The sequence below is a fragment of the Halichoerus grypus genome, chromosome 10 (genome assembly GCF_964656455.1).
Source record: "Halichoerus grypus chromosome 10, mHalGry1.hap1.1, whole genome shotgun sequence".
Taxonomy (NCBI): Eukaryota; Metazoa; Chordata; class Mammalia; order Carnivora; family Phocidae; genus Halichoerus; species Halichoerus grypus.
Genome location: NC_135721.1, coordinates 127,141,709 through 127,161,231, shown reverse-complemented (window position 1 = coordinate 127,161,231; position 19,523 = coordinate 127,141,709). Strand labels below are relative to the sequence as shown.

The 19,523-nt window shown below is 46.9% G+C and overlaps 2 protein-coding genes across 2 annotated transcripts in view; one reads left to right on the top strand and one right to left on the bottom strand.

The window, feature by feature from the left end:
• Positions 1-449: 449 nt before the first annotated feature.
• DDX27 (DEAD-box helicase 27) lies at positions 450-18,910 on the bottom strand. The gene is made up of 21 exons (XM_036121000.2): positions 18,734-18,910; positions 17,059-17,205; positions 15,125-15,184; positions 14,708-14,873; positions 14,116-14,156; positions 13,904-13,990; positions 13,112-13,217; positions 11,529-11,702; positions 10,718-10,868; positions 8,381-8,480; positions 8,121-8,262; positions 7,059-7,212; positions 6,122-6,203; positions 5,845-6,022; positions 4,338-4,444; positions 4,043-4,145; positions 2,436-2,530; positions 2,236-2,359; positions 1,616-1,703; positions 983-1,057; positions 450-856 (listed from the first exon to the last, which is right to left on the bottom strand). Exons 1-21 carry the CDS (start codon positions 18,824-18,826, stop codon positions 838-840), a joined length of 2,292 nt encoding a protein of 763 aa, XP_035976893.2. The 5' UTR covers positions 18,827-18,910; the 3' UTR covers positions 450-837.
• A 94-nt stretch (positions 18,911-19,004) lies between these two features.
• The window catches only part of STAU1 (staufen double-stranded RNA binding protein 1), an 88,127-nt gene continuing 87,608 nt past the window's right edge, over positions 19,005-19,523 (top strand). The window contains exon 1 of the mRNA XM_078057288.1: positions 19,005-19,159. The gene's annotated coding sequence lies outside the window, so the exon portion shown is untranslated. The remainder of the gene's footprint in view (positions 19,160-19,523) is intronic.

Below are 19,523 nucleotides of genomic sequence, written 5' to 3'. Positions count from 1 at the left end.
CCACACTCTACAGGGTAAAAGCTGTTTTTTGCAACAAGGAGCAAATTTATCTGGGATTCCTTGTGTCCCCTTTGAGCTTCCAGTAGCACTTCCATAGCACAGTCAGTATGGGTTCAGGTAGACCCTGGTTTCAAAAACCTGAACTCCCAGTGTAACTTTGGAAAATTACTCCATTTTCCCCGAACACTCTGTTTCTTTATGTGCAAAAGGGGGATGACTACCTCTCCCACAGAGTGTAGTGAATTTAATGAGACAGTACTCAGTACACAGAATGTCTGGTACATGGCTGATGCTCAGTGGATGACAGCTTTTAGTTCTAGGACAGACAGACATCAAGAGAACTTCTAGGAAGAACTTCCTCCACATCTAGCTCTTCTACAAGCATCAAGATGCATTGGAAGTAGATGGGGTAGACTATGCTATTGAGGGATGAACAGAAGAATAAAATATACAATTCAGATTAGTTTATTCTCCCTCCCAAAATATACTTCCATTTGTTGTTGGTTTTTTCTACACCCTACACGGGGCTCAAACTCACAACCCCAAGATCAAGAGTCGTACACTTCTCTGAGCCAGCCAGGCACCCCCCATTTGGTATCTTCTTTATTTGAAAGTTAATCAACAAGAAGAGCCTTGGCTGACTCACAGGGATGCTTAGGAAATAACTCCACATACCAACACCCCCCCCAACCTTACATTCTTTTTTTAATGTACAAATGATACAGACTTGACATTTAAAAAAATTTTTTTTACAAATGGAGAGAAGAGACCAAGCCAGGATGATTTCCCACAAGGAAGGGATCTAAGGGCTGCCCCATGAACTTCAGGCCAACATGGCTACTTCCTCCTCTTGTACCTAGGAAGAAAATCCGCAGAGTAAAGACCAACTCCCAAAGCCAGAAAGAGGAAGGAGGAGCTTTCCCATGAAAGGTCCAATCCCCAACAGGCACAACCTCTGGCCCTCCAAAAGGGCAAACATTACCTGGATTTAGACTTAAAGTTTCCTCCTCGTCTCTGGTGGGGCAAGCCCAACTGTTTCCTCTCTTCAAAGGAGGGGCTGCGAGTGAGAAGATGAGACACTGAAATGAAGCCCGACAGACAGACAATGTCTCACCGCCGCCCCCACCCAGCTCCCACATGAAACAGCAGCATCACTGACGCACCGTTTTCAGGGCCTGAGGTTCTAAGCCTGGTCTTTCCACCTGATAATACGGGATTGTGGAAGTCAGGGCCCAGCTTTAAAAAAAGACTGGAAGTTCTGTCTATCCCCAACCCAACCCCAGCCCAAGGGATACTGATCTGGGGGTGGGGGTGGGGGGTAACACATTCCTAAGAGCAAACCATGATGCTTTGCCTTTCTAGCTCTCCTGAGAGAAAGGTCTATTTCTGAACCAGAAATTCTCACCTCCAAGGCAGGAGGGCCTTAACACTTTCCTCCTGTTCTCACCAGAGATGGGCTTAGCTGGGGATGGGGGGGGGGGGTGTCAGACAGGAACCCTTAAAATTATATATTATAAAGCTACAAGTATATGGGAATTGGGGAGTACAGAAGGAGGAAGAAGGTATATAGCTTTGATCAAAATACAAAGAGCCCCATGATGACTTAAAACCCTACCCAGCTCGATACTGTTTCAGGGCCTTCTTGCTTGTGTTGGTAAGCTCTTCATCAAATACAGATTTCTTCACCTGCTTTTGTTTCTTGGCTGTGCACAGAAAGCATGGGTTAGATATGTCCTCTTTGGCTCAAGCTTCTAAATCCTATCCTTAAGTTCAGGGTAATGGTTCCAAGTTCAGTGGATGGTCTGGCCAGATGATTTACTGACATGGCAACAAGACATCGGATCCCAGCAGAAAAGGGATGAGGAATTCAGAAGTGGCAGGTGTGACGAACCACTCCAAAGGATGATTGCAGAGTCCCAAAGTGAAAAGAACCACTGAAATGTGAAATGGGCTGAAGACTGACTTCACTTCTTTTTACCCTGACCTGCTCCTCCAAGGAGCAGTTTGTAAGGACTTAGGCTCGAGTCAGAAAGGTCTGGGTTCAGATCCTAGCTCTCCCCACTAACCATGGGGTCACTTCACCACTTGGGAACCCAAAAATAACTGTACACACTGGTACACACATTACTCAAAAAATATGGGCTCTTATTAACCCTCCAATTTTCTCCCTGACCAGAAGCACAAGTTTCAGGGAGAACCTTCCTACCAGCTCCTATGGGCTCCCCATCTGCCTACCAGGGCCTCTTGCTGGCTCCTCCTCAGGCATTGCTCGGGCCCTCTTGGCTCTGCGGTTCCTCTTGGCCAGGCGCTCAGCAAACATCTGTGCCTTCAGGATTTCAAACTGGGACCTTTCCTCTGCCTAGAAAGGATGATGTGAGTACGGAACAGACCAGAACTGCTGACCCATGCCACTGGGCAGGGACCCAACCACTTACTGTCATCTCCCCCTTTTTCTCGGCATCCTTCATAAACTTCTTCCTCTTCTTCTTTCCCCTTAAGGCCAAGTCAAACTCCTGCAGAGCCTTGGCAACTAGGATGAGGAGAGAGTACGAGATTTCAGGTACTGTTTAACGTCTTTTTTTAAAAGAAGTACACATATTTTAAATTGGTTACATAAGAGTTCAAAATGAGAAGCAGCAACTCACATCCTCTGCTGGTGGTTACCTCTCCATCTCACTAACATGCTTGTTCCACTATTTCTCCATTAATCCACTTGAGACATTCGTTATCTACATCGTGTTATGAAAGGTGATTTGGTTCACTTATACTCCCAGACCTTCCCGCCATATAGTTATAACTATGTTTAACACAGAAATTTAACATGCATGCACCCTTTTTGTCCCATCAGATATAGGCAGTATTTCTTAAATTGCTGGTACAACCTCTTTGGAGGGTAATTTTGCAATCCCTAACAAAATAATAAATGCACATATCCTCTGGCCTATAATTTCACTTTCGGGGATTTATCCTGCAAATTAAATGCACGTGCTTAATTGTGAAAGGGCACTTATACAGTTAATTCACTACATGGCTGGAATAGCAAAAGATTACAAACAACTTCAATGTCCCTCAACAGGGGAGTAATTAAATAAATTATAATCTATTCACATGATGGAAGACTATGCAGCCATTAAAAAAAAAAAAAGGCAGCTATGTATGTGCCTGTATAAAATCTAAGCTATAAAATTAACTGGAAAAAACAAGGTGTAGAAAAATGTGAATTTGTGTGATAAAAAGGGGGGTGGGGAGGGCAGGGAATACTTATAAATATTCCTGACCTACTTTTTTTTTTTAAATTGTGGCAAAACAGATACAACATAAAATTTGCCATTTAAAAAAAAAAAAAAAATTTGCCATTTTACCCATTTTTTTTTTAATGTTTATTTATTTGAGAGAGAGAGAGAGAGCGGGGAGAGGGGCAGAGGGAGAGGGAGAGATAGTCTTAAGTAGACTCCGTGCTGACTGCAGAGCCCGATGCGGGGCTCGATCTCACGACCTGAGCTGAAACTGAAAGTTGGACACTTAACCTGACTGCACCACCCAGGAACCCCTTACCCATTCTTAAAGTACACAACTCAGTGGCATTAATTATGTGCACAGGATTGCACAACCATCACCGTGACCTGTTTCTGTAACTTTTTCATCATCCCCAAACAGAAGCTCTGTAACCGTTCATAACACCCTCCCCACAACCCCTGGGAATCTCTGTTCGACTTTCTGCATCTATGGATTTACCTCATATAAGGAGGATCATATCTATTTGTCCTTTTGCATCTGGATCATTTCACTTAGTTCACCCTTGCAGTGTGTATCCACTTCATTATGGCTAAACCATACTCTATGGGACGTGCATACCACATCTTCTGTGACTGTCCATCTGCTGACACACACAGGTCGCTTCTACCCCTTGGCCACTGGACACGGGCATACAGTGTGCCTCTGAGTCCCTGTTCTCAGTTCTTCTGGGAACAGGCCTAGCAGTGGCCGTGCTGAGTTCTAGGAGAACTCAGACCCAGCTTTTTGAGGGACCTCTCCAACATACTTTTCTCCTTCTTCCTCTCTTCCTTGGTCTGGAACCAGCTTCTCTCAGGCTCGTGGTTCGGTGCCTCCTTCCCCTTCTCCAGGAGCCGCTTTGCCGTGTTGATCTGTGGAGACAGCACAAGGGTGGCTGCCACGACAGCGCCAACTGTTAAGACGTCACACGGCAGCTGCAGGACAGCACCTGTCTGGCTGACACCGGGTTTTGGCAGGGCAGGACTGGCAGGGACCGCCGTGGCCCGCTCCCCGCCCCGCCCTGCAGCCCCCCCCCCCCCCCCCCAGTCTCGGTGCAGCCCTACCTGAGCTTCTGAATGCTGCAGCTCCTTCTCCTCGGCCTCTAGCTGCAGAACTGCATACACGTCCTTCTCCATCTTCTCAATCTTGTCCCGGAATTTGAGGATGACATCTCAAGGGAAGAGAACAACAAAAATTTTTTTTTTTTTTTTTTTTTTTTTTTTTTTTTTTAAAGATTTTTTCTTTATTTATTCATGAGAGACAGAGAGAGAGAGGCAGAGGGAGAAGCAGGCTCCCAAGGAGCAGGGAGCCCGATGCGGGACTCGATCCCAGGACCCTGGGATCATGACCTGAGCCGAAGGCAGACGCTTAACCGTCTGAGCCACCCAGGCGCCCCAACAAAAATTTTTAAGTAAGGATAAATACTGTGTAACTGATGAAAATAAGAAAGATGTGTATTTAGTGACAACAGAAAATTGGGGTTTTTTATGGGTGACTTCTCCGCTTCACAACACACCCCCTCCTCATCCCACCCCCAAAGAGCCTGCTGCGCTTGGAATAAATTTCAAACTCCTACATGTGGCCCCTGCCTACCTCTCAGAGCTTCTATCTCTACCCTTGCTCACCGTGCCCTGGGCCCTCTCTGGCTCTTCCTTCACTGACTCACACAACGCGTCCGCTCCTGCCTCAGAGGCTTTGCCCTGGTTTTCTCTGCTTGGCACACTGTCTGCAGACTGCTCATGGTTACCTCATTCTTATCTAGGACTCAGCTCAAATGCCATCTGTTCAGAGGCCTTTCCTAAACAGCTTTCGAAAGCAGCATCTCTCCTCCTGACATTCTGGATCACATCTACTCTTATTATTTATTGTCTTCTTCCTACCAGAGTATCAGATGTTTTGTTTCCTGCTATATCCCTAATACCTAGGATAGAATAAACAGCACCCGGCACTTGGTAGTACTCAATAATTGCTAGCTGATGGAATGAGTTAAGTGAAAATGAAAAAAATGAAAGAAAAAAGACATGTATAAATGGAATAAAGGTCTCAAAGGATATGTGCCTAAATGCTAACAGTGGTGAGCTCTTCCACAAGCAATTACATTTTGGCTTTTATTTACTAATTTCTAATACTGAATATATATATATTATTTTTATAAATTTAAAAAACAAAGAATGTGACCCTGCAGATGAGAAAGAAATGAACGAAAGACATCTAAAAACAAGTAAGTGCTGACCTCTTTCCCCCACCAAAAGGAAGGGGGGTGGTGATTAATAGGGCTTTTGCCCTAAGAAGAAGCCTTCTCTTCCCAAAGGCTGGAAAATAACCTATGAGTGGGGCACTCGAGGTGTAAGTCTGTCATCATTTCCTTTCACAGAAAGAGAGACACAGAGGGGCAAGGGGAGACCGGCCCAGGGTCACTCAGCAAGGAAGTGGCAGGCCTGGAGTTCCAATCCAGCTCCTGACTACTCTCACCTATTACCCTCTGCTCTTGGCTCTGTCCCACAGAGTCTGATCCAGGACCCACCCTGCCCACCCCAACCGCCCTGAGCTGCTACACTGGTGCCTGCCCACCTTGGGGAAGTATCCGGGCCTTCACGGGGGCCTTGGCGGCTTTTACGATCTCCTTCAGCATCTTCCGCTCCTCTTCTCCCACCAGAGACACCGAGCGCCCAGCCCTGCCAGCCCGCGCTGTTCGCCCCACCCGGTGGACGTAATGCTTGATGGTGTTGGGCATTGTGAAGTTAATTACCTGGAAGGTCAAAGTCAGACCTGGGAGTTGGAGAGAGACAGAACACAAGGAGGCAAAAAGACTCCCAGCAAAAGTTCAAGGAAGACAGAGGCTGCTCACCGTTTTAACCCCCTCGATGTCAAGTCCACGGGCTGCCACATCTGTGGCCACAAGGATGTCGATCTGTTCATCCTTAAAGCGCCTAGAAATAGCCACAAACAGATGTTCACCTGGATACTCAACCCCAAAAATGCTCCACAGGAGGCTGAGCCAGCAGAGAGAACACAAATCCTTTTGGATTCAAGCAGCAGAGTACAGATTGTCACAGTGATAATCTAATTGAGATCCTAAACGTCAGACCATCTGATACTCACATGACACCTTAAACATCCTGTAACATAGAACAAACATAGTTTGGTTTATACCACCTTAAGCCCCAACTCCTACAAATACGGAAGTTCAGGAACCACAGAGCTAGACTGTAGGAAGTAGCAAATGCAAATGTCTCAGCATTCAAAGCAGCCTTTTTTTTAAAAAAATACCTTGCAGCTGCCTATGATAAATGCAGACAGGTGAAGAATTCTAAAGGGTCCCTCCTGGCCTATGAGCATGACTTCATTCTACAAGAATTAAACAAACAAAAACACATGGAAAACACAGGACGTGGCAAAGTACATGCTCAGGAAATGGTGGCTGGCTTTGATTTCAAATCTCGTTCTAACAGACCCAGGTATGCCCACTGCTCTGGAAAAGCTATAGAGAACAGGACACGTGCTGTGTCTTCCCAAGTCAGAATTTCCTGCCGTGGCCCCACTCAGCAGCTCCAACACTCAAGCCCTAGGGCATCAGTGTCAGCTTCTGCGAGACTATGAGGAATTCTCAATGTACCTAAGACATAACCTTACAGCAGCTGGACTAAAATCTTTACACTGGGGGACGGTGCCGTGTGTATCCCCTGCAATCGCTCTAACATAACCTCCGGGTGGTATTCTCTCTCTCTCCATGAGGAGAGCCCTCTCTGAAGGATGGGAGGGAGCCTCGGCCCCCTGAACTTTACCGGAGCGCCTCCAGCCGCTGTGTCTGTGACAGGTTGCCGTGGAGCTCGCCCACCTGCAGCCCCAGGAGCCCCAGGAGGATGTGCATGCGGTGGGCCTGCTTCTTGGTCTGGGTGAACAGCATCACATGGTCAGTGAAGGTTCTTGTCAGCAGAGCTGGTGGGGAGAGAAGACTGAGCTGGAAGCCACCTCCGACAGACTCCCTCCGCACCTGTGAAGGAGCTGATGTGGCTGGCACTGGGGGAGACAGGCAAGGTCCCTGCCTCGTGAGGCTCCCAGTCCAGGACACAGAGAAGCCAATTCCCAATTCCCAAGGGTGACAAATGCTGTGAGAGAGGGAAGGGAAGATGGAGAGGCAGCTTTAGGGCTGGCCTCTCTAGAGAGGTGATGTTAGGCTGAACGACAGGGCAGGCTCGTTCACAAGATTTGGGGGAAGATTCCAGGCAGAGGAAGAAGCAAACGTGAAGGCCCCAAGGCAGGACAAGCTTGGTGTGTTTGAGAGAACGGAAGCAGGAGAGTATGGCTGGGCACCCAGGCTGAGGACTCCAGGCAGGCAGGGGCCAGGTCCCAGAGGGCTGTACAGGACTCCCTAGGGAGGGTGGACTGTGGACTGAAAGCAATGGGAGACACCCGACGGTTGTAAATAGGGAGGTAACATGAGTGAATGTTCGTTTGTAAATGATCATTTTAAATGATCTGCAGTGTGGAGAATGGTCGCCAAGGGACAAGAGTGGGAGTAGGAGCCTAGTCCAAGGCCACTGCAACAATTCAGGCAAGAGAGGCAGCAGCTTGAACCAAGGGCCAGAGGGGCAGTTTTGGGGGAAGTGGCTGGGCGTTCAGCAGGACCTAAGGAGGACTGGACAGTGGGAGGGAGGTGAGGTGACAGAAGAAAGGGGGAAGGACCCAAGGCCAAAGTGGCAGAGCACATTAATGGCAGTACCACGCAACAGGTCAGGGGAGCCCGTCAGAGGAAGTGCCAGGCAACACCCAGTCGCTTGAGTGTGCCACCCACAGGGCCAAGGGAGTCCAGCACCCCCCTGCCCAGTCCCTCCCTGGGCTTTCACCTGCCACGATGGCTTCCCGGTCCCCTTCCCGATTCGGCCGGATCCGGATGAACTCCTGCCGCAGGAAGGGGGCCACATCCGTGTTGCTGTTTACAAATATTCGGACAGGATTCTTCAAGGAAACAGAAGCCAGATCTTTTACCTGCCCAGCACAAACACAGGGATGCTCACTCGTCTGCCAGGAGGCGGGGGGTAGGGGGTGGGGATGGGGGTGGAGGTCCTCTGCATTCACCCCACCAAGCAGAATTCCTGTGGCCCACCTCGTCTGTCATGGTGGCTGAGAAGAGCATGGTCTGGCGATGGTGGGAACACATCCGGATGATCTCCTTCATCTGTTCCTCGAAGTACTCGTCCAGCATCCTGATGAGCAGTGAGAAGGAATCAAGAGAAATGGACTGAGCTCACATCTGTCACAATGATGGACAGAAAACATCAGACAAGCTGATGTTCTGATGTTAACTGGTTACGTTTCAGGCTCGTTTATTTACTTACGTATTAATATTGTTAGTTTACCCTTTCACCAAGATTCATCAAGAACTAGCATTTGGCCACATTCGCTTTATCTTTTTTTTTTTTTTCTGAACTATATATAAATAAGTGGCAGACATCACAACACCTTACCCCTAACTATCCCAGCACACACTGCCTAAGAAAAGACCTTCTCCTATATAACCATCATGTCATTATCACACCCCAAACATTTAAGTGTTTGAATAATACCTGAAGTACAGTCCAAGTTCAAATATCCCTAATTGTCCCCAAAATGTCATTTTATAGCTATCTTTTTATTTTTTTAATCCAGGAAACCGAAGTTCCTATGTTGCATTGGTTGTCATGTTTCTTCAGTCTCCCTTAATCTACAGAAGTCTCCTCAAGCTTTTTTACATTGTCTTTGCTCATTTCCCAGTGACTGGATTCAGTAACTCATGGAGGCGAGAACGTGCAGGGGGTGCGGCTGTGTACTTCCCTCTCCATCAGGAGACACAGACCATCCGTTTGTTCCAGTACCACTGACGTGAGTTTGATCACATGACTGAGGTGGTATCGGCCAGTTCTCTTCACTGTAAAGGAACCTTTTTGTCTTTGTAGATAATATTAATCAGAGGATTACTCTGACTCCAATTTGTTCAGCTGGCTCAATCCTTCACAGTATGTCTTCCCCAGCTCAGGCTCCAGGTGAGCATCATGTACCGCATTTACTTGTCATGGTCCTTGGATCTCCTTAATAGGAAACATCCACAGCCTTTCTTGGTCTTCTGGGACTTTAACATTTTTTAAGAAGACAGTTCCCTTCCCCTTTAAAACCTCAATCAGATCACATTCCCTTTGCTCAGAAAGATCTCCTTTACCTCCCTCATGACTCAAGAATGGTTCATTTGCTCTGGGGAAATCAATCAGTTATTCAACGAACACTTACTGAGCATCTGCTGGATACTAGATGCAACCCTGGGCACAGAGCAGCAAGCAGCACAAAGCCAGCCCCTCATAAATATGTTCCAGAGGAGAGAAGGGTCACAACCACCACACAGGCATTCAGGTGACAATGTAGGAGGTTGGAGAGGCATAGCACCTCAGAGAGTGGAAAGCAGGAACTGCTGTAGACAGTGGCCAGCAAAGGCCCTTCGGATAAGTGACAACTGGAGCAGAAACCTGAGGAAGGTACAGGTCATTCCAAGCTGAGGGGACAGAAAGCGCAGAAGCCCCTACGTGGGGCTGTGCTGATAGGACTTCCCAATGGATGCTTTGTGGGTGGGAGATGAAGACACAAGAGCGATGCAAACAATTCTGGCCTGAACCACTGGGAGGACAGAGCTGCCATGCACGGAGATGGGAAAGGGAGGGAGGGGAGTATGGGGTCCGAAGCTCGGCTCAGGACTTCTTTAGTTTGGAGATGCTTCAATTGGAGAGTAAATCTGAATGGGCTTTGGGCTTGTGGCCTCCTTCCCCTGCCCCCACTCTGATCATGAGTCCAGTTCACTGAGGTTCATTCTGTTCGGTCATGAAGGAAAGAGGGGAACAGATGGGACCCATATGAGAGAAGAGGGAGGGAGGGAGTCCCCTACCACAGTAATAGAGGCTGTTTGTTGAGTCCTCACCGTGCACTGCCACTCTACCTGTATTACTCCTGGAATCCTCCACACCATGAAGGGGGGTGTAATTCTTATCCCTCACAAACAAGAAGAGATTTGCTTTAGAATCTAAGTAAAAGGGGCGCCTGCCTGGCTCAGCTGGTGGAGCATGCTACTCTTGATGTCAGGGTTATGAGTTCGAGTCCCATGTTGAGTATAGGGATTACTTAAAAATTTTAAAAAGCTTAAACAAACAAAGAATCTAAATAATATTTCCAAATCTCAGTTAGGAAATGGCAGAGTCAGAATTTGATCTACCCTCCCTCTTAACCATCACATCACAGAGAGAGAAAAAAAGCAGGATAATCCAGACTAATGATGAACAGATGTCCAGATGTGAGCAGCTGAACTGTCATCGCACACATGGCCATGGCAAGATCCATGAAGACTAATGCAGAGGCAGGTTCTCTTCTGGGGTGTGGCCCCCAGGACCCCGGAGCACTTGGGGCCCCACCATTTCAGGTGTACCTGTCAGCCTCATCCAGGATGAGCACCTCAATACTGCTCAGGTGGAAGGAAGGGCAGTTGTGGAGATGATCGATGAGCCGGCCTGGGGTGGCGATGAGGATGTCGGGCGCTGCCCTCAGAGCTGCTTCCTGAGACTTCACATCCAAGCCTCCTGCAGAGAAGAGCCCCGCCAAGTGGCCAAGTCAGTCAATTGTTCAACAGTCTGGACTGGGCCCTGCCACCTGCCACATCCCATGCCAGATGCCGGGGAAACAGCAGAGAACAAGACTGACAAAGGCCCCGCCTATGTGGATTTTACAAGACATTGGGGGAGACAGATTAGTTCATTACAACTATGTTACGTGTGAAAAAAGATGATGACATGAGGGCACTTCAGAACCGAAGGATTCAAACACCCAGGGACTGACAGAAGCAGCTGTCAAAGCGAACGATTTCTCCATCCCCTTTGCCTTCCCACTGCACAGAGAGGGTTACATGAAGGTTGGAGAACAGTACCATAGAATATCATCAGAAAAATTCTGCCCCAAATATTTGATTCTCTAGTCATACAAGGCAAAAATTACATCCTAAATTTGTTCAGTCCCAAGAAAATTTTTTTGCCCTGAATTTTGAAGTTTCATTTTTTAAGGCTCGTTAAATCTCAGTGAAACCCTCTCCCTTCCCCCCAGCTCTCTACTCTGAAAACACCTCATCTGGTTTTTCAAGTGGGTTTAATCACAGGAAGGCTTTCCTGGTACTTGTCATCCTCAGATGGTGGGGCACACCCACCCTCCACCACTTCACAGTCTCTCAGGGGCCGCCAGACACTCACCCACGGCCAGGCAGGTGGTGATGTTGCAGAACTGAGCCAGCTGCTTGGTGACGGAGTGCACCTGGATGCCCAGTTCTCGGGTGGGAACCAGCACGAGCACGCGCGTGACAGGAGCCTGGCGGGGTTTGTAGATCAGACGTTCCAAGACAGGCAGGGCGAAAGCAGCAGTTTTACCTGGAGAAGGCAGCAGGAACCGGTGAGAGGAGCTTCAGTCCCTTCAAGGTTCAGGTTTTCACCTGAGCCCAGAAGACCTACATACATGCTCAAGGGGAAATGAAGCAACTTTTTTTTCATAAAGCTTTTTTTCACAGGCCAATGTAAAAAATCTGAGAAGTACAAAAAAATATGAAAATAATAAAAATCACCCACAGTTCAGCCAACCAGAGATAAACATTAACCTAATGGTATCTAGATTACCAACATTTTTCTTAATGGACAGAAATATAAAAATTAAAAATTTAATGCAATAACACTATATATTCTGTTCAGTAATCCCCTTTCAAAAAAAGCATAACAGGGACACCTGGCTGGCTCAGTTGGTAGAGCATGCAGCTCTTGATCTTGGGGTTATGAGTTTGAGCCCCATGCTGGGCGTAGAGATCACTTAAAAACAAAAACAAAAAAACCATATTTCCTGTTTCTTTAAATACTCTTTACTTTGAAATGGTTGCATAATATTCTGTCATGTGACTACTTCTACTCTATAATTTATTGATACAGAACACCATGATGAAAGTCTGTTTCATAAAATCTTTACTCCTATTGCAGCACCTGGATGGCTCAGTTGGTTGGGCGTCTGACTCTTGATTTCAGATCAGGTCATAATCTCAGGGTCGTGGGATAAAGCCTTGCACTGGGCTCCGCTCTCAGCAGGGAGTCTGCTTAAGGATTCACCCTCTCCCTTTCCCTCTCCCCCGGCCCCTCTTAAATTAAAAAAAAATCTTTTATTATGGCAGCAACAAGAGATCATGATCACAGAGACACCCTAATAGGAATAGTTACAGGTTACAGATTTCAGGGGGTCTCATGAAGGTCACCTTTATTTATACATAATCCCCAATCATAGGAGTAAAAAATGTTCATTACAATGTTATATATTAGTGCAGTTAATTATAGAGCAGAAACAGCTATATAACAGAATACGATACAACCATTTTTAAAAAGTGAAGAGTACTTGGGGCACCTGGGTGGCTCAGTCGTTAAGTGTCTGCCTTCAGCTCAGGTCATGATCCCAGGGTCCTGGGATCGAGCCCCGCATCGGGCTCCCTGCTCTGCGGGAAGCCTGCTTCTCCCTCTCCCACTCCCCTTGCTTGTGTTCCCTCTCTCGCTGTGTCTCTGTCAAATAAATGAATAAAATCTTTAAGAAAAAAAAAAGTGAAGAGTACTTAAAGAAATAGGAAAATATATGTTGAGATTTAAGGGAAATTAATAAGCAAGAATATATAGTGTTATTGCATTACAATTTGTATTTGCATATTTAGCCAAGTGGCCCTTGGGTAAATCAACCTAGACCCCTGCTGTAGGTTGAACATCCTCCTCCTGCCTCCTCCTCTCCCCACCCCCCAAGTCACTATCCTTTATACCTGTCCCAGTGGCTGCACAGGCACAGATATCCTTCCCCAACAGACCCACAGGTATGCATGCCTTCTGGATTGGGGTGGGCTGCTTGAAGCCCATGGCTGTAATGGCCTGAAGAGAAAAGATGGGGTCAGACAGGATGGGGAGGAGGAGTCTCAGCATGAAACAAACAAGGCAGGTTTCCACACAGGTGGTGACTCCTTCAGTCCCTCCCAGTCATTCATTCTACAAACATTCATCGAGTGCCGACTATGTGGGAGATCTGTTCTAGGCACTGAGATACAGCAGTAAACCAAAGAAATAAAGACCCTGCCCTTGGCAATCTTACAGTCTGGTAGGGAAAAAGACCAAAAGCCATCACATGCCATATGGAGAAAACCACAGCATTCAAGGGGGCTGGGAACGAGTACGATTTATAATAGGGTCAGGGAAAGTCTCACTGAGCAGAAGATACTGAGTAGAACCCTGAAAGAGGTGAGGAGCACCCCAACCAGATTACTGGAAAAACTTTCCAGGCAGAGGGAACAGTAAGTGCAAAGGCCCTGAGGAAGAAAACGCCTAACCTGTTTGAGGGCCAGGGAGGAGGCCAAGGTGGCCAGAGCAGAATGAGTGCTAGGAGACATCACCAGAGACCAGAAAGGGCAAGGCTTAATAGGCCAAGATGGAACTTTTTAAGAGCGTTCTCTGGCAGCTGTGTGGACAACAGAATTTAGGGAGGCAAAGAGCCCAGTTTAGGGCAGGGAGCCTAGTTAAGGGGTGATTGCAATAATTCCATGATTGCCAAAAGAAGCAACTACCTTCAGAAGAGGGCGGGAAAGGTTCATGTCCTGGAATGAGAGGTTTTCATCATACTGAGATGCATCTTCAAAAAATCCTCCTGTTTCCTACACCAGGAAATCAAAAGACAGAATGAGAATTCAGCAAAATGGGCCCAAGGAAACTAACTGGCCTTAAAGTCCTGTCAGGTTGCAAAAATAAGCTGCATGCTCTTTTCCATGCTCATGCTCACTTGTCCCTTCTTCTTCTTCCGCTCCTTTACTTTGAGTGTATCTGTGGAGAAAAACAGAGCTGACCATCAGGGCTCGTACTTACTAAGCATTTATAATCTGCTAGCCGCTGTCCTAAGTGCTTTCTGTAGCTACCTCACTGAATCCACACAACAGCCTGAGGGGGCTACTCTCATTAGCTTCGTTTGACAGTGAGGACACGTGCAGCAAGCTTGGCAAGTTCCAGAGACCAGGCTCTCAACCACTGCACTCTATTATCATGCTCGAGCACTCATTTCTGCAAGAAATATTTATGAAGCACCCACCACGCGGCTGGGCCCATCTGAGGTGGGATGTGGGGGACCTATCACCCCAAATAAATCTGAGTCTTAGAGGTGCCAGCAGCTGTGTGGGGCTGGGGAGGAGGGAAAGGGTATGGTCTGCCAGCAAAGTACAACAACCCTAACAAAACCCCAAGAAAAAAGAGAAGCTAGGAGTTCAACATGGAGATCTTAAATGTGACTGTGTAGAAGAACACAGGAAGTCCTACAAAGGAAAGGTGGACTCGTTCCAATTTCCTGTCCCCGTTTCCGACAGCGTCTCTGTAACGCCCACCTGCTTTGGTGAGGATGTTCTCATCAGCTGACGAGTAATCGGTCTCTGAGTCTTCATCTTCTGGGCCTTCCTCATCTTTCCCTTCAGGGTCTTCCTGCTCCTCTGGTTCAGAGCCCTCCTTTGCTTCTTTCTCCTTCTCTGACTTCCCAGACTTAGCTTCTTTATCCTGGAAAAAATATTATAGTAAAGCAAGGCAACTACAAACTTCAGGAAATCTAGAACCTCTGAAGAGCAATACCATGCTCTCCAGCCTGGGCAGAATGCTCTGCGGACTCTCAGTGATTATTAACAACAGACACACAGAGAAGCCTGTCTGCACCCCCGCACTCCAATTCAGGCTTAAAGAAAAATGGTGGGGTCGTGTGGAGGGCAAAGCTCAGGGCTTTCCACAGAGAAGTACCTGCTTTGCTTTCTCACCTCTGCTTTCCTTTTCTTGCGAACTTTCTCAATCTTCTCATCTAATGTAGTAGCTGCCCTCTGCAGATAAAAATAAGATGAATAAGAAGCATATATATGGGAAAGAGACAAAGCAAGGTTTCTCTGAGGGTTGGGTCTCCAATGTTAATATAGAAGAGGCTCGTCTGTCCTTGGATAGATTAATCAATCTGCAGATTATTCACAACAACAACAAAACAAATAAATAGTCAAGTGTGAAAAATCTTTACCTGAAACCAAGAAGAACATCCACATTTTGGAAGGTGTTTACTATTAAGAAGAACAGAATTACCAAGAGATGTCACATTTATAGCTGAATGCTACTTAGAAAAATGCTTCCCCATGCCAATCAGACAGAATTTAGCCTAGCAATTAAAGGCTGAAATCAAAGCAAATTCTGCTGAAACTTTTAGAAAGGGTAAGTAATGGCAGGCCTCCTTTACCTATGCTCAAAGCACCCTGAACTGCCACGGCATTTGCCACAACTACAATTAACTATTTGTTTTTGTATTTGTAATTATTTGTTTACTTATCTTTTACCCTGCTGGACTGCAAGCTTTATAAGACCAAGTCTTTAATTACATGGGGCCTATATACCCGGACCTGGGAACAAATGTAAAATTTGTTAAGTGAACCTGGAGTGAACTTTCATCAAAACATGGAACAGGGAAACAAACATTTCATAATTATTTTGAAAAAGGAAAATTTCTCTGGCATTCTCTGAAAAAGTACTGAAAAGGAAAAAAAAAAAATCACAAAGAAATCCTGTCCAGGTAACCATGAAAAGGCAATGCTAGTTGATTTTAATCAGAACACCAAGAGAGTCTGGTGTAAATAGCTCTGTGCTGGCAGCATTTCTCTTTGAGGCCCATGGAATGGAAAATGTCGCTGATGCACCTTCTAGCTCGCTCACTGGATTCAAAGGAAAACATGGGATCTTGACAAATAAGCAGATGACGGTGACATTGTGGCAGCTTTGGCTATGCTATGTGGGAACCAGGGACCCTAAACAGTGAGATCACCTGGCAAGTGACAGAATGACAGCATCTGTGGGGCAGATCAAAACACTACTACAAGGGTGCATGCTAGATTGTTCTTTGTTACAAACTAATGTAACAAAGGTTTCTCTCTAGTATTCAAAACAAGGAGAGAACACCTACAAAAAGAGACCATTTTAACATAGCTATGCCCACTTCTTTTCTAAGTCAAGCAATTTATATGTAATATTTGGTATTCCTAAACCAGTAGACCAGTATTACCAGATTTCCTCTGAAACGTTTTTTTCACATTTTAATGCGTATAATATCAGGAATGGTCTCCCTTAATATATATACGGAAGTTAATCTGAGTTCACCATGCCCTCCTCCAGGAAAAGCCGTCATGGACATCTTCTAATGAAGGAAATAAGATATTTCTGATACTTTAAAATATCATCTGTAGGGGCCGCCTGGGTGGCTCAGTCGTTAAGCGGCTGCCTTCGGCTCAGATCATGATCCCGGGGTCCTGGGATCGAGCCCCGCATCGGGGTCCCTGCTCTGCGGGAAGCCTGCTTCTCCCTCTCCCATTCCCCCTGCTTGTGTTCCCTCTCTCGCTGTGTCTCTCTCTGTCAAATAAATAAAATCTTTAAAAAAATAAAATAAAATAAAATAAAATATCATCTGTAGATCAATTCATGTGTTTGTAATTACTCTGTAATAAATCTATGTTGCAACATTTTACACTTTGGTTTTAATCAAGACTGGGGGTTTTTGTGACTCTTCTCCCCACCCCATCAGAACTACACCACATATTTCCAAGAGTTCCAGCATTTGCTGAATGTAAGCAGATGGCAAAAGGCAGTGAGGTTAGACCCCAAAACCTACTGTCCAACCTCAATAGCCCACGGCCTGGAACTGCCAATCACTGTCCGTTCTCACCTTCTTCTTGAGCTGGCTCATGACATCGGCCATGGCCCAGCTGCCATCATATGCCCCCTCCTTCTCAGTGAAAACGAAGTCAGGGTTGAAATCAGTGCTCCGGTTCTTCTGCAAGGCTTTCTGCTTTCTGCCCAGCACGATGGGCCCCTGAGAAGAGGGAGAAGCAGGATGACTACAGGGCTGAAACAACCCGGAACAGGAATCTACAATTGTCATGGGAGATCTGAACATGGCTCTCTCAGTAACTGACAGATTAAGCAGACAAAAAATAAGTGTCTGCAGAAAATCTGAAGAGCACAATCAACAAGCTTCGTTCCTGTGAACATTATAGACAACGCATCAACCGCTAGAGAGTGCGCATTCTGAACAAACATGGAATAGGTGCAAAAACTGATCACACAAGAGGCCTTTAAGCAAATCTTCAAAAAGTTTCAAAGAATCAGTATCATACAGACTTTTTTCTCTTGCAGCAATTCAATTAAGTTAGAAACCAATGACAAAAACCCAAACATCTAAAAACTGGAAAGGAAGACTGACTGAATTACGGCTTCTGAGAACTAGAAACTGACCTTTTTTTCCTCACTTGAGTTAAACAATCTCGTAAGAACTCGTAAGAACTCTCACCCTAAAGTTCATTATTAATAACGATTACATATCATTTCTAGCTGTACAGAACTTCATATTTTAACTTCGGCATTATCATTTGCCATATTTGCTCCAGTCCTTTTTAATAATAGTTTTCCATTCAAGAAATGAAAAGATCATTCTAGCTGCTGCTAAGTAGTGAATGGGGGGGGGCGGGCGGCGGGCAAGAGAAAGGCTGGAGACCAGGTAGGTACCTTAGGATGCTGGGTCTCCAGGCACAAGGTGGCAGTGGCCTGGGCTAGGGTGAGCTAGGAAAAGGGGGAGAAGTTAAAAGAGCTGAGCTAGCCTGAACGAAACTGGAGGGGAGTGAGAAGGAAGCAGCTGTCAAGGATGATGCTTAGGTTTCTGGCTTGAGATGGAGCAGGTTGGGAAGGTGAGGGAGACCCGAGTTCAACTTTGGTGAAGCTGAATTCGTGGAGGCCATGGGACACCCAGGTGGAGGTGTCTGTAGGCAGATGAGGCCACAGTGGGGCAAACACCTGGGCTGGATCTTTGTAGGGTGAGCCCCTTTTTCATGACACTGTTCCTCTTTTAACTGCCACACTGCTTAATGTCTGTAACCCTCCCACCCAGCATAAGCTTCAGAAGAGTGGTGTCCTTGCCCATCTTGTTCACTGCTGTGTCCCGAACGCTGAACACTAGGTGTAGCCTACAGACACCTCCACCCGGGTGTCCCATGGCCTCCACGTCAGTAAATACTGGCTTAATGAACGAACCCCTGATGAGGAACCACGACTGGCTTGGCCCCTGGATCTCTATGATCTATTACATAGAGCCCGGATTCAACACCAGTGAATGGGTACTAAGTTCGCCAAGACAACGCGGCGCGTTACCGGCACAGGCGCAGAGGTGAGGAAAAGCGAGTGGCGACCAAACTGAGGAAGATCTTGGGGTCCCCTTCCAGGGACACTTGCCGGCCTGGCAGGAGGATGCTGAGGAGCTAGGGGCAGGGGCCCGAGGAATCACGGAGAAGGGAAGCAATCATGGAAATCTGCACGCCGCCGCGCCCCCAACCCCGATCGGCTCATACCTCCTCTTCCTCGTCCCCGGAGTCAGACTCAGGATCCCCTGGCACCTCGTCATCTTCGCCTATGGTCCCGATTAAACCCAGCTCCTCGAGCATGCTGCCACAGCACCACTTCCGGAAACCAGCTCGCACACAGGCCGGCCCTTACTTTCCGACGGCCTCCTCGTCGTCACTGCGCATGTGCTGACATCACTTCCGTTTGGGGGAAGGCCCTGCGACGCTCCTTCCCCTGAGCGCGGAGTGCGCACGCGGCAATCTGGGAGGTGGTTTCGGGTGACGGAGTCCGTGGCCGGCTGGGCTTCGGTGAATTTCTTTGTCTTGGTCGCTGGCCGCGGCGTGCGGTGTGCGCCGGGCGGAGGAGGTGCGCTGGCGGAGCTCTGTGTCTGTGCATTTGCGGACAGAAAGTTGTGGAAGAAATGGCAATAAACGGTTAGCAGGGATTGCTACTGGGTAGTAGAATTATGTGATTTTTATTTTCTTCTTAGATCTTTTCCATAAAAAAGAAAAGAAGTTAAACAAAACTAAGACTAGCTAACACTTATATAGCAGTTACTGCGCCCGGAGAACTGATTACTTTTATATGCATTAACTAATTTAATCACCATAGCAACCCTAGCAGAAGATACCATTACTGTGGGCGTTTTACGTACGGGGAGATTGAGACACGGAAAGGTTCCCAAGGCCACCCAGCCAAGATTACAACCAGGCAGTGGCTCCAGAGTCTAGAAAGTAGGTCCCAGAGCTTACCAGAAGCTTTTCCTCTTCTTTCTGAGTGTGGAAATCTTGGCTCGTA